A 14,288-nucleotide genomic window follows, 5' to 3' on the forward strand; every position below is an offset into this window, starting at 1 on the left:
TCAAAATCGAAACTAATTATCAAAGTGTATTATGGCATTTGAAGTTTTTCTGTTTAAGAAATAGTATATTTTTCAGTAGTAAATGTAATCTTTTAAAAAGTAATATGAATCCTATTTAATAGCCTAAAATCTGTTATATTCCTCTTGATTACCATAAATTAGTTTGGACTCCTAGAATATGGCGCCCTCGGAGTCTACCGAACTGAACTAAAAGCGTTTTTCTTGTTTTTTCTAAAAAAACGAAAAGACTAGAAAGAGGGTATTCTTTAACCCGACTCGATTTTGTACGTATATACTATATCCTACATAGTATATCATAAATTTCAGAATTATATGTATATCTGATTTTATTAAAAAAATCAATCAAAAGAGATACCTCGTTACTGTTCTTCTGAGCAGTAATAGGTAGGGATGACAGGGTATTTCCGGTGAATCCCCCTGTTAAGTAGTCATGCATTACGATAGGAACTCCCAATCTGTGGCAAATACAGCTCTTTTGATCATTTCTTCACATGTACCCGCACTAACATTCAAATAATGCCCTTTAGGTATCATCTACTGAAGTATCATCCTCGTTTTGGTAATTGCTCCTCCGACCAGGATAAAGGATGCAAATATTAATCAACAAAAGCTTATTCAAATCTTAATTTAAGGAATATTCCTTACCTTCATGCTATAGTTTGCGTGTTCATAGAAATAATAACGATTTATTGTGCTTGCAATCAAATAATCCAATATCGGTCAGATTTCTATTGATTATGATAGAAACTATTTTCCTTTCTATTCGTAATTGTATAGTTTGCAAAGATCTTTTTCTTGCTCACCAACTTTTTTAGCGATTTCATATCACACTTACCAATAGACTCTATAAATATCATGTTTATAAAATAACGATATGCACACTCTCAAGCTGTAGTAATTTTTTCCAGCTGGGTAGTAATTTTTTCCAACGATTTTACTTTGAACGTAGCATAACATGTGGTGAGTTGTGTTCGGTGAGGCTTTTGTTAGGCTGCTCTATTTCCACCTTCTTCCCTCAAAGATCTAGGTTCTCTTAATAACCTTTTTTTCGTTGTAATAGTAATTCACGGTTTCCTGATTTCTTTATTGTGAGTCTCCAGGATGTGAGTAGTATTCGAGAAGCTCATGGTCATCAAGTTTGGTTCTTTTATTCTTTATATCAAGGATTAATTTGTACCCTTAATACGTTTGTTCTTTAATTATTTGTTTTACAAGAAGTGTTTGGTGATCCTTCACTGAATCACTGGATAAAGAAGACGAAGAAGTTAAACAGTTGAGGTCAACGATGACAAGAGTCAAAGCTAAGTGGGCATGAAACCAAGTTACGTAGGACTTTAATATGGTTAAGCCCAAATTTTTGTAGTTTGTACTTTCGATTATACTCCAATTTTGTAATTGAGTTTAGAGGTGGACGTGTGCCAATTGTGTTTAGACTCAAGTAGGTAAGTTACAATAAAAATTGTAACAATGAAAAGTTTCATCAAAGGTCAAATTTCAACAAACATATATATTTAGATATGATTCTACTTTTTTTATTACGAATTATATAAGTATACATGGGCGGATCAAAAAAAAATATGGGCCAGTTCAATGATAAAAAAATTTACAGTTTACGTCATTAGTTTTTAATTCAATTTATTATAATGAATCCACAAAAAGTAGCTTTTTCATTCCAAATCCTGTAAATCAAATTTTGTTTTTTGAAAAATTATAGTGTAGACTCATTAGTTTTTAAATTAAGATTATTATTATGAATCCACAGAAAACGTAGATTCTTCATTCGAAAACCTGTTAACCAAATTTTGTGTTCACTTTCTTTCAATATTTTGGTAAAGAAATTCAATCTTTTTTTTTAATACTATTAGTTTAATAAAATCTCTATTTTTCTAAAAAGTGTTAAATATCACTGGACTGATACGGTGGGACGAATTTGGATTGACTGATCTACAATCATATAAATTTTAAATATTTTAATATGGTATTTATAACACCGGTAAATCATCATATTCAATGATATTTACAATTTTTACGGGTTAGTTTATTAAAATATTTTAGTCTATTAAACGGGTTAGAATTTGCATAAAGATGATTATATAGTTTTTTACGGGTTAATCTACTAAAATATTTTATATCAAATGAATTAAAAAGAGTTGTTATGCAAATCCTAACCAGTACCAGACACAACAAATTACAATCCAACATTTTTCAGCTGGGTAGTAATTTTTCCGAGGATTTTACTTTGAACGTAGCATAACATGTGGTGAGTTGTGTACGGTGAGGTTTTGTTTGGCTGCTCTATTTCCACCTTCTTCTCTCAAAGATCTAGGTTCTCTTAATAACCTTTTTTACGGGTTAGTGTACTAAAATATTTTATATCTAATGAATTAAGGAGAGTTGTTACGTCAATCCTAACCGGTACCAAACACAAAAAATTACAATCCACCTAAAATTATAAAATGTAAATATTAACCAAAATATATTAAAACAAACACAAAAATACAAAATTGATAAAAAAAATTATAGAAATAGTCAAAAAAAACACCACAACATACAATCTAAATTTGAAATAATTTAAATAATATTTAAAAAATAGGTTTGTGGTGTAACGCGGGTTAAAATCTAGTTCGTATGATTTTTTAAGGTCTAATTCCAAAACGACAACGGTTTTGATGTCATAAAAGAACACAAAATTTGTATGGCTTATTTGCTTTGCTTGGGTGTAAGTTATATGGACTTGTAACCCAATAAACCGACGATTTTGGGCCCTAAAGAAACCCACAATTGTGAGTTCAATTTAATTGGTTCGGTTCACTTCTGGTTTAAAGCGTACCGGAACAACCACCGCCGAAGATTAAAAAAAGTGAAATAGGCAACTCAAAGAAGATATGGAGCTCTTCATCTTCATCTTCATCTTCTTCCTCTGTTTCCCTATCTTCATCTTCTTCTTCCCCAAGAATTCTTCTTCAGAATTCGGTTTCAAGTCGTATCCTCTCGTCGGAAGCTTACCTGGTTTAGTGAATAACCGTCACCGTTTCCTCGACTGGACGGTGGAGACTCTGTCCCGATGCCCAACACAGACGGCGACTTTCCAGCGGCCAGGGAAGCTAAAATTCGTCATGACGGCGAATCCAGCTAACGTCGAGTACATGCTCAAGACCAAATTCGATAGTTTCCCTAAAGGCGAGCGGTTCATCTCGATCCTTGAGGATTTTCTCGGCCGCGGGATTTTTAACTCCGACGGCGAGATGTGGTTGAAACAGAGGAAGACGGCGAGCTCTGAATTTAGTACTAAGTCTCTCCGTGACTTCGTTATGAACAACGTCACCGTCGAAATCAACATTAGGTATATGGATAAATATAATAAACTCAATTTTTTTATCAGTCTCCGCTGAGATTTTTTTTCTCATCCTCCTCTCAGGCTTGTTCCGGTGTTAGAAGAAGGTGCGACCACCGGGAAATTGATTGATCTTCAAGACATATTAGAGAGATTCGCGTTTGATAACATATGTAAATTAGCCTTCAACGTTGATACAGCTTGTCTGGGAGCCGACGGTGTCAGTTTCATGCGTGCCTTTGAAACGGCGACGGAGATCATCTCGAAACGGTTTCAGTCTGTGGTTTCGTATTCGTGGAAGATCAAGAAGAAGCTCAACATCGGATCAGAGAGAGTTTTGAGAGAATCGATCGCGACCGTTCATAAATTCGCAGACGAGATCGTGCGTCAGAGGATTGATCAAGGGAGAAGTACAAGTGACGACGAGAAGGAGGATTTGCTTTCTAGATTTATCAGCGACGAGGAGATGAATTCACCGGAGATGCTTCGTGACATTGTCATAAGCTTCATCCTCGCGGGACGTGAAACCACTTCCTCTGCTTTGAGCTGGTTCTTTTGGTTACTCTCTACGCATCCAGAGGTGGAACATAAGATTCTACAAGAGCTAAACTCGATTCGTGAGCGAACAGGGAAGCGAGTCGGGGAGGTTTACGGGTTTGAAGATCTTAAACTAATGACTTATCTGCACGCGGCGTTAACCGAGTCTCTAAGATTGTATCCGCCAGTGCCAGTGGATACAATGAGTTGTGCTGAGGACAATGTGTTGCCTGATGGAACATTCGTAGGGAAAGATTGGGGGATATCCTATAACGCGTTTGTGATGGGGAGGATGGAGAGTATTTGGGGGAAAGATTGCGATCGGTTTGATCCCGAGAGGTGGATTGATGAAACAACGGGTGGTTTTAGAAGTGAGAGTCCTTACAAGTTTCCTGCGTTTCACGCGGGACCAAGGACGTGTTTAGGGAAAGAGATGGCTTATATTCAGATGAAATCGATAGTCGCTGCGGTTTTAGAGAGGTTTGTGGTTGAGATACCGGGGAAGAAGGAGCGTCCTGAGATTCTGTTGTCGGTGACACTTAGGATCAGAGGAGGTTTGTTTGCGAGTGTACAAGAGAGGTCTTGAGTTACTTGTTGCAGAAGCAATCTTTGGGTTTGGTCTACTCGTATCTTATTATACTGTCCATATTTTTACTGTAAACAAACACGTTTTTTTAGTGGATAATCGAAATACAATCTCGGCGTGACGTAGGAGAAGTGTTGTGACCACTATGGTTGCATTTGAACTCGTTAAAAGTTCGGTCTCATTGACACAAGCTTACCACCTTAGACTTTCAAAAAGCATCGCATGTATAGATACATAATTGATCTCTCTTAGGCTCTATTCTCTCACATATTGGCATAACGGTTTCTAAGACTTTTGGCAATCAGTATCATAGCCAATCAATTATATTTTGCTTAATCGTTATAAGTGTGTTAAGAATATATTTTTATTTAAAAATACTAAATTTAATTTATTATATTAAATATATATGTAAATACTATGTTTTGTATTTTTTAAATGTACTATAGTTTTACATAAATATATTATGTAGTGTATAATTTCCATTGTGTAGATGTAGTGTTTTATTATATAGTTAGGATATCCTTATTGTTCATTTAATTTAATTTTGTGATTTTATTTTTTGTTTACAATGTAGATATAATAGCATTTTAAATTATATTATATTCTCTTTTTATAATTATGTCACACATCTTTTGGTATGATGTATGTATAAGTTTATTATTATAGGATTGTGTAGTTAGACTAAATATTAATAATAGAAAACGATAATTGAAATTAATTTGAAAATATATATTGTAAATAGTTAACAAAATACAAATAAGGAAAAAAAAAGATATATATATGGATCTAATTTTAAAACAATGATGAGATCTGTCTACAAACATCTACTTAATAATAAACAAAATTGCAAATATTTAACCCAAAAAAAAAATTGCTTTCCAAGCCCATATCCAATATATGTGTTAGAGAGAGTCTCTATGAATCTTCATTCACAATAGATTTCCATTCCCTAAAATGATAGAATAGAGAATAGTAAGATTTAAATAAACAACAGAAAATTTAAAATTATAATAACCAAGATTCTTACAGTTGCCTGTGTGTGCTGAAACCAGCAACTAAAAATTATATAACCGAGAGAACAGAGAACGAAAGTGTGTGTTATGTAAGCAGTGTGTTTTAGGTGTTTGGTGATGTAAATGCAGTTTAGGTGTAGGATATTTATAGGCTCATCGTTAGGGTGATAATCCGTTCTTCTCCACGCCCAAAATATTTAAGTTAGCAACTAATTAGGGAGAAAATCTTCCTAATTGTTTTATTTAGGAATATGATATCATTAGACATTTAACTTTGTTTCTTTTTTTTCTTTTTTTTTGGCAAACCCGCATTTAACTCAGTTTCTTTGTTTAGATTTTGTATAGGTATTGGGGGAGAAGATCTTTGAAATAGTCGATTGAAATTGATTATGTTGAGTAATTAAATGAAAGTAGATATCTAAGAATTTTAATTTTGGAAAAAAATAATTCGTTAATAGGAAATTAATTGAATCGTGTCTAGGTTGCTTCTAAAAATAGTGTAGTTAGAGGTTTGAGAGAGAGAGAGATTATTTATTATTAGTTGTTAATTTGGAAAAGAAATTAATTTGTTTGGGTAGGTTGTTTCTAAAAAGCCTAAAGTTAGAGATTTTTGGGAAAGGAATATAACAAAGTGTTGTTTTAATTTTTTTTTAATAAATTCAAAATATTTAATATCAATGGCATATTTGTAAATAGGTTTGAACTTCAGAATTTATTTCATAATTGTCTCTAAAAATGTATATATAGATAGATTATGTATTAAGAATTAAGATTATGATTTCATCTAACATATTATTTTGACCCAATCCAAATAATAAATAAAACTCAACCAGAAACTAAATACTAGCAAAAAATCAACAAGTGCAGATTTTTTATTAGTTTTTTTTAATTACCACACCACAAAGATTTAGAAACTAAACCGTTCTATTTTTAGGACTGCTAACAAATCTTTGTGGACCAATTTTTTTTGTTTTCACAAGAACAGATTGCAGCTCACAAAATCATTTATATAATTCTAATATTTATGAAACGAAAATTCAGATTTGTCAAGACAAAATCACTGATCAGTGAGTGATTGATTACACACTTGACTTTTCTCAAATCAGCGATCCCACCGGACCGGACCGGTCATATACCGATCTAAACCGGCGTAAATTACAATTCCTGGCTTTTGGATAGTAACTAAACTAAAAACAAAACACTGAAGAGAACCAAAGCAACAACTCAAGAGAGCATCTATCTATCATTCTTTCTCCTTCATCGGACCGGACTTTGGTTGGATACGTCTTCTTCTTCTTCTTCTTCCCTTCGCTGTCTCTGTCGCACAAATCAGATTATTTACCAAAATTATACAGTTTGTTGAGTTTCCTCTCACTCTCAATTGAAGCTCTCGGAGCCTCTTCATTCTCTCTCTAATTGGTTAGATCTTCAGCTTCTTGTTTTTTTTTTTTTTTTTTTTTTTAAGATGGTGACCATTTATATGCGTTAAAGGATCACGCTTGATGATCATCATATCATTACCTTTATTAATTCCTTGTACTGAACTTTTGATCTGGCGAAAGTGTAGAAAAAGTTCTCATTTTTCGATATAGGGTTTTTAGATCTCGTTGATTTGCGGATCCTATTTCGTGACATTGATGATTTTGTTATATATATATATATATATATATATTAGGGTTACCAGTCTGTGTTAATTGTTTGTCTAAAGTTCCCATTTTTGGATATTTTTCACATGTTTGTGTTGTGCTCAGGTTTCTGATTTTATGTGTTTTTTACTCCTTCCTCTTATGGCTATTGGTATCTTCAAAGATGAATTTTTTTTTCCAGTTTTGGTTCATCGCTTCCTCTCCTTGATTTGACTGTTTTGATTGAGTTGTCATCTTATTATTCTCGTTGATAAATGCTTGTCTGTCAGAATGATGGAGGCCAAACCAAAAAGAAGGATTGTTACAGAGAATGGAGATACAGGGGAAGATTTAGTTCTTGCTACATTGATTGGAAACGGTGATGATGTCGGTCCTCTTGTTAGGCATGCTTTTGAAATGGGACGGCCTGAGCCTCTTGTTCATCAGCTCAAAAACGTGGCGAAGAAGAAGGAAGCTGAAATTGAGGATCTTTGCAAGACCCATTATGAAGAATTCATCGTTGCTGTTGATGAGCTCCGTGGTGTGTTGGTTGACGCTGAAGAGCTTAAGAGTGACCTTGCAAGTGACAATTTCCGCTTGCAAGAGGTTGGTAGTGCCTTACTGGTTAAGCTTGAGGAGCTTCTTGAGTCTTATGCTATCAAGAAGAATGTAACTGAAGCTATTAAAATGTCGAAGATCTGTGTTCAAGCTCTGGAGCTGTGTGTTAAATGTAACAGTTTCATATCTGAAGGCCAGTTTTATCATGCCTTGAAAACCATGGATTTGATTGAGAAGAGCTACCTGAAGCTTATCCCACTCAAAGTTCTCAAGTTGGTCATAGAGAGAAGAATCCCTGTGATCAAATCACACATTGAGAAAAAAGTGTGTAGCCAATTTAATGAATGGCTTGTTCACATTAGGAGTTCCTCCAAAAATATTGGACAGACTGCTATTGGTCTCACTGCTTCAGCACGCCAGAGGGAAGAAGAAATGTTGGAACGTCAGAGGAGAGCAGAGGAACAAAACACTGGGGGTTTGGGAGAATTGGCATACACTCTAGATGTTGAAGACACGGAACAAGATTCTGTTTTGAAGTTTGATCTGACACCTCTATATCGAGCTTATCACATCCACACTATTCTTGGAGTCCCAGAACGATTCCGTGACTATTACTATGAGAATAGGCTACTACAGCTCAAATCAGATCTGCAAATCTCTTATGCACAGCCATTTGTGGAATCATACCAAACATTTCTAGCTCAGATTGCAGGGTATTTCATTGTGGAGGATCGGGTGATTAGGACAGCTGGAGATTTCTTGTTGGCTGATCAAGTTGAGACAATGTGGGAAACAGCCATTTCCAAAATTGTAGCGATACTGGAGAACCAATTTGCCAGAATGGATTCGCCTACTCACCTGCTTTTGGTGAAAGATTATGTAACTCTCCTTGGCACAACCCTTAGACAGTACGGTTATGAAGTTGGTCCAGTTCTTGATGCCCTTGACAAGAGCCGAGATAAATATCACGAGCTTCTTCTTGAAGAGTGTCGGAGGCAAATCGTGACTGCTATCACAGAGGACAGTTATCAGCAGATGGTGATCAAGAAGGAAGCTGACTATGAAAACAATGTATTGTCGTTTAATCTTCAGACCTCAGACATTATGCCGGCTTTCACTTACATTGCACCCTTCTCTTCTATGGTGCCTGATGTTTGCCGCATCATCAGGTCATACATAAAAGGATCTGTGGATTACCTTTCCTATGGAGTGAACACTAATTTCTTCAGTGTTCTGAGGAAGTACCTTGACAAAATCTTGATTGACGTATTGAACGAAGTTATCCTCGAGACGATTAACAACAATTCAATCGGTGTATCTCAAGCTATGCAGATCGCAGCGAACATATCTTTCCTCGAAAAGGCCAGTGACTATTTTCTCCGGCATGCAGCTCAACTTTGTGGAATCCCAAGCAGATCAGTTGAGAGGCCTCAAGCTAGTTTAGCTGCAAAGGTTGTCCTCAAAACATCAAGAGATGAAGCCTATCTTGCTTTGTTGAATGTGGTTAACACCAAGTTGGACGAGTTCATGAAGCTCACAGAAAACGTAAACTGGATTACAGAGGAAATGCCACAAGGGCCTCACGAGTACATAAACGAGGTTGTTATATACCTCGAGACTGTGATGTCAACGGCACAACAGATCCTCCCAATGGATGCTTTATACAAAGTTGGAGTTGGGGCTGTCGAGCATATCTCAAACTCCATCGTCTCTACATTCCTCAGTGATAGCATCAAGAGATTCAATGCTAATGCAGTCTCGGCCATTAACCATGACCTGAGAGTGATAGAAAACTTTGCTGATGAGAGATATCACTCAAGTGGGCTAAACGAGATTTACAAAGAAGGAAGCTTTAGAAGCTATCTGGTTGAAGCTAGGCAGCTGATAAACCTGTTGTCGAGTAGCCAACCGGAGAACTTCATGAACCCAGTGATTAGAGAGAGGAACTACAACACTTTGGATTACAAGAAAGTGGCTACAATCTGCGACAAGTTTAAGGATTCTCCAGACGGGATATTTGGAAGCTTGGCAAATAGAAACACAAAGCTGACAGCTAAAAAGAAATCCATGGACATGCTCAAGAAGAGACTCAAGGAATTCAACTGATTCTCTATAAACAACCCTAGTAGGTCCTGACGCACCCGACTCACATCAGCATCATTTAGCTTTTTACTGTTCCCTAAATTTGATTATTCTGTTTAACCTCTGATCTTGTTTTTTGTATTTCTTCTTTTCTCTGTTTCTGTGATCCAATTTTATTAATCAGTTTCAGTTTTGGCCTAATCGAGAAATAATCTTCTTTATAGCTCAGAATCTCGTATTAAGGCTTATACTTATAGCTTTAGATTCTAATTCGACAAAAGTTGCAAACACAAAGGCATGGATGCCATAGGAGAGTTGTGTGGACCGAAGACCTCTTTTGTCTTACAAATTGGCCTTATCCAAAATAACACCAAAAACATTCATCAAAAGCTTTCTCAACCTCTCAAAACAATAAAAAAAAAAAAAACCAAACTTTAGCTTTTTAATTCCCGTCCGACAAGAATGGCGACCGCGACTTTAGTTCCGACATCTAAAATCTTCTCTTCCTCTACCAAATGTCCAGCTTTGAATAAAGCAAGGACCTGCGTAAGCGTTGCATCGTCGCAACAACAACAACTACCAAGAAGGAGAGAGCTGCTGCTGAAATCGGCTGTGGCTATTCCTGCGATTCTGCAGTTGAAGGAAGCTCCAATATCGGAGGCGCGTGAGGTGGATGTCGGATCGTTCTTACCTCCGTCTCCGTCTGATCCTAACTTCGTCCTCTTCAAAGCCAAACCTTCTGATACTCCTGCTCTCCGCGCAGGTGATGCCTAATCCCATTCTTCGTGTTCTGCATTGTTCTGTTTACTTAATGTTTCTGATTATCAATCTAATTTAGTTAATGCTGTTGGTGAGAGTTACTTATGTTTAATTTGGCTTATTCACAACATTACCGTTTGATTCTGTATTTTGTATTTACATTTTCTTGTGCTTTAGAGTATGGTGGATTGGTTTTGATTAGCTTTTAAATTAATGATGTTTGAAATCTAGTCTGGTTGCAGGAAACGTTCAGCCCTATCAATTTGTTCTACCGCCGAATTGGAAACAATTGCGTATAGCCAACATTTTGTCAGGTAATTACTGCCAACCGAAATGCGCAGAGCCATGGATCGAAGTGAAGTTTGAGAACGAGAAGCAAGGCAAAGTTCAAGTTGTGGCATCTCCTTTGATCCGTTTAACCAACAAACCAAATGCAACCATTGAAGATCTCGGTGAGCCAGAGAAAGTGATTGCTTCTCTTGGTCCTTTTGTCACCGGAAACTCTTATGACTCTGATGAACTTTTGAACACTTCAATCGAAAAGATTGGAGATCAAACGGTAATGACACAACAAGTGACTCTATGACTGATCAATCATTGAAATAAGTTTCTGATTATTTTTTTGGTTTATGTCTTCTTGTGTGACAGTACTATAAGTACGTTTTGGAGACGCCATTTGCGCTCACGGGAAGTCACAATCTTGCAAAAGCGACAGCAAAGGGAAACACGGTGGTTTTGTTTGTTGTGAGTGCTACTGAAAAGCAATGGCAGAGCTCACAGAAGACTCTTCAAGCCATTCTTGATTCTTTTCAACTGTAAATCCTGAGTTATTGTTGAGACTCTGGACTCAATAAACCAAAGAGCAAACGGTATGTGTGAATTGAGTGTCTGTGTGTTAGTACAATTAACTCGGATTCTTTTCTACTGTAAGTTCAAGCTATGACTCGGTTTTACATAGTTTTTTTACTATTTTTTTAGCTTCGTGATCAAGAGGATATCTCACTGATAATTTGCTCAGCATGTCTCTACTCTAATTGCCAAACATTAGACAATGAATAGGCCTGATGTGTAACTTTCTCGGGTTATAAAAGGTCAAAAGATTACAGGGTTAGGATTTCTATATCTAATTCGAAAAAACTAACAACGGTACAAGATGTTTCTTAGATTCTGACACATAGTGTGGAAACTCCCTTCTTTTATGGTTTCTGCATACAGATGAAGTCAAGTGGTCACGAGATGAGGGACTTGAGGTTGTGAAAGGTCGCATGAGTATGTTACATACTTCACACCATCCACAAGCAAGACTATAAAAACTTGGAACAGTGGATTTGTTCCTCCCATCATCCCATCACCGCCTTCTCTGGGATCAACAAGCACAGATACAACCATTGATGGGGAAGGCTGGGTGTCCCGGAAGTTCTCGTTGCTTGAGCTGTTATGATCTTTGGTTAGATCAAAATCAGACACCGGAAGACCACCACGGAGGATTCTTCTGTTCTTTTTCCCCTTGCGTGTATCAGTGGTGTTCTCAGACTGTTGAATAGGTGGAGAAGCAGGAATGATGGCGCCTGAGGTTGTGGAGATATCAAACTGAAACACATCTGTGCACATCCCGGAACTGAACATTGGTCCTATCAGTGGATACAGTCAAGAAAAGCAGGTGTTAGTATATGCAAATGCAAACGTTTCAGATCACTATTCTAGCTAAAAGACTGCTCTCTATGTCTCAAGGGGAGAATCAGTAACATTGGAAACTTGTGAATGCCTGCAACACCTTCACGAAACCATTGCTGCATTTAACCATTGGCTGTTGTTGATTTGAGTTGGTCTTTAGACATATCCCCTGTCCTTGTCGAGTCAGGTAAAGGCAATGCATGAAAAATACCTTTATTAGTAGTTGCTTCATCGTTTTTCCCTCCTTTGTTCTTCGTTTCAGAAGCCATGGCTTTCTCGCTCGCCAAAATAGAATGAATGATCAAATTTCCATCGATCTTCACAAGCTTTTCATTCCTTGGAACAAAAAGAGATGCAACTAGAGGTTCACTACTATTTCCACGAGGTCCTGAGTTCTCTGTTGCAGAAACGTTTCTTCCCATTTCTTGATCACAATCTCTCCCACAATGCGCTCTATTACTAGTAACAGACACATCCAGGTGACCATTAACATCTAAAACTCTTCCTCTAGACTGATCATAAACCCAGTCAGTAACATTGTTAGACTTATACTCTCCAAAGGGAGCCAATGCCCCAAACAAAAATAGACAAAACAGAAGACCAAGAACACTCAAACTAGCAACCTTCTTGAACTTCTTCACCTTAGCCACAGACTGTTGTGGTTTCAAACTAGGAATAGGAAGCAAAGTGGCCACTCGAGAACCTTGCGGTTTAACCATATAAGCAGGACACTGCATCCATGGATAAAGCACTGGATAATACATTCCAGGCCGTGGAAGAAGTGACATTCCGGATCCCACTTGGTGCCTCAAAGTGACATTCTCAGCCATGAAGTAAGACATCTTGCTGCTCAAATCCGTAATAGTGGAATGCATATTCTTAACTTTATCTTCCAACTCCTCAACGTAATGTCTCTTCCTCTGTCTTGAAAGGTGAGCACTCTCACGGTTTCTAATGAGTCTCACGTTCCTCTTCTTCTCATCACCTTCTGCAAAACCAACTTGATCCAATCTCCTGTACTTATAGTTCCTCAATTCTTCGATCGTGTCTTCTTGGTAATTCTCTTTTTTCCTCTTCGTCGTAATTGACGTCGTAGCAGCTTCCTCCTCCTCCTCCACATTAAGTTTCTGATCGAACTGATTTGTCCGACTCAAGCTTTGTAAATTAGTAACAGAGCAATCAGAATCCTTAGGCGATTCTCGATCGTAGCAGCTTGAAGTAGATATCAACACGCCGTTCGTGTCCTTCTCCGAGTGTTCGTTAACAAAATCGCCTGAAGATTCCGACGCCGGAGTAAAATCACCGGACATTTCTCCGTCGACGAAGAAGGATTCGTTCTCAGAAGGAAAGTAAAGGTCGTTGAAACTGTCTTCGAAATTCAACTCGTAGTCTTCGTCTCCGTCGTCGTCGATGTAAAACCTAAGATCGGAGATGGAGTTCTTAAGTAGAGGAGCTTGATCGGAGCTAGAATTGCAGAAATTATCAGAGGGAGGAGGAGGAGGAGGAGGAGGAGAGATCGCGATGGCGATGGAATCGAATTCGGAAGAGAAACTAAGGTAAGTGTCAGGAGTGTCCTCCAAAACTGGTTCCGCCATTGTTGGAAAGCTTTTTAAGGTTTTTGTGTTTAGAGTTACTAAAAATGAGGAAGAAGAAGGAATTGTTAAGGTTTATAAAAGAGTCACGGACACGCTACGGACACGCGTGTGTTTCACTGTAGATCTGATTCATTCATTGAATAAGAGGAGAGTGTAAAACACGTGCCTTATAAGGAGCGTGGGGGCGGGGGGAGCTTTGGATTGCATTTTATAGCACGTTGACTGCATTATATGCATTAACTTGGAGTAATGGCTAAGGGGTTTATATGCTCTTTTGGATTTTAATTATATAATGTCTCTCTGACTCTTTCTATCCAAAAGTAAAAAAATAATTCTATGTTTCGATTTGGATCCTAAACAAATCTAATCTAATTTTTTTTTTTTTATTCAGACTTTCCAACTTTGTGTTGTTTTGGAGTCTCTTTGACGTCACGCATGTCTCCTCTCTTTCTAGCATCCCATCATTATTATCGATGTGTATATAGATTTCTGACGGTAAAAGAA

General features: G+C 37.1%; 4 protein-coding genes across 5 annotated transcripts; 3 read left to right on the top strand and 1 right to left on the bottom strand.

Annotated features, from left to right (window-relative positions):
• LOC104781561 (cytochrome P450 94B3-like) lies at positions 2,880-4,603 on the top strand. The gene is made up of 2 exons (XM_010506269.2): positions 2,880-3,364; positions 3,440-4,603. The coding sequence occupies exons 1-2, from the start codon at positions 2,907-2,909 to the stop codon at positions 4,476-4,478; spliced, it is 1,497 nt and encodes a 498-aa protein (XP_010504571.1). The 5' UTR covers positions 2,880-2,906; the 3' UTR covers positions 4,479-4,603.
• Positions 6,712-9,979, top strand: LOC104781562 (exocyst complex component SEC15A). Its single transcript, XM_010506270.2, has 2 exons — positions 6,712-6,910; positions 7,407-9,979. The coding sequence occupies exon 2, from the start codon at positions 7,408-7,410 to the stop codon at positions 9,778-9,780; it is 2,373 nt and encodes a 790-aa protein (XP_010504572.1). The 5' UTR covers positions 6,712-6,910; position 7,407; the 3' UTR covers positions 9,781-9,979.
• On the top strand, positions 10,133-12,079 carry LOC104781563 (psbP domain-containing protein 6, chloroplastic-like). Of its 2 annotated transcripts, XR_002037748.1 has the most exons (4): positions 10,133-10,519; positions 10,758-11,074; positions 11,164-11,384; positions 11,731-12,079. XR_002037748.1 is itself a non-coding variant. In XM_010506271.2 (3 exons), the coding sequence occupies exons 1-3, from the start codon at positions 10,219-10,221 to the stop codon at positions 11,332-11,334; spliced, it is 789 nt and encodes a 262-aa protein (XP_010504573.1). In that variant the 5' UTR covers positions 10,134-10,218; the 3' UTR covers positions 11,335-11,484. The 2 variants fall into 2 exon arrangements, 1 of the variants encoding a protein (XP_010504573.1); XM_010506271.2 differs by lacking the exon at positions 11,731-12,079 and having other exon boundaries at positions 10,134-10,519; positions 11,164-11,484.
• On the bottom strand, positions 11,560-13,836 carry LOC104781564 (bZIP transcription factor 49-like). Its single transcript, XM_019244825.1, has 2 exons — positions 12,401-13,836; positions 11,560-12,146 (listed from the first exon to the last, which is right to left on the bottom strand). The coding sequence occupies exons 1-2, from the start codon at positions 13,782-13,784 to the stop codon at positions 11,737-11,739; spliced, it is 1,794 nt and encodes a 597-aa protein (XP_019100370.1). The 5' UTR covers positions 13,785-13,836; the 3' UTR covers positions 11,560-11,736.

Source organism: Camelina sativa, chromosome 4 (assembly GCF_000633955.1).
Source record: "Camelina sativa cultivar DH55 chromosome 4, Cs, whole genome shotgun sequence".
Taxonomy (NCBI): Eukaryota; Viridiplantae; Streptophyta; class Magnoliopsida; order Brassicales; family Brassicaceae; genus Camelina; species Camelina sativa.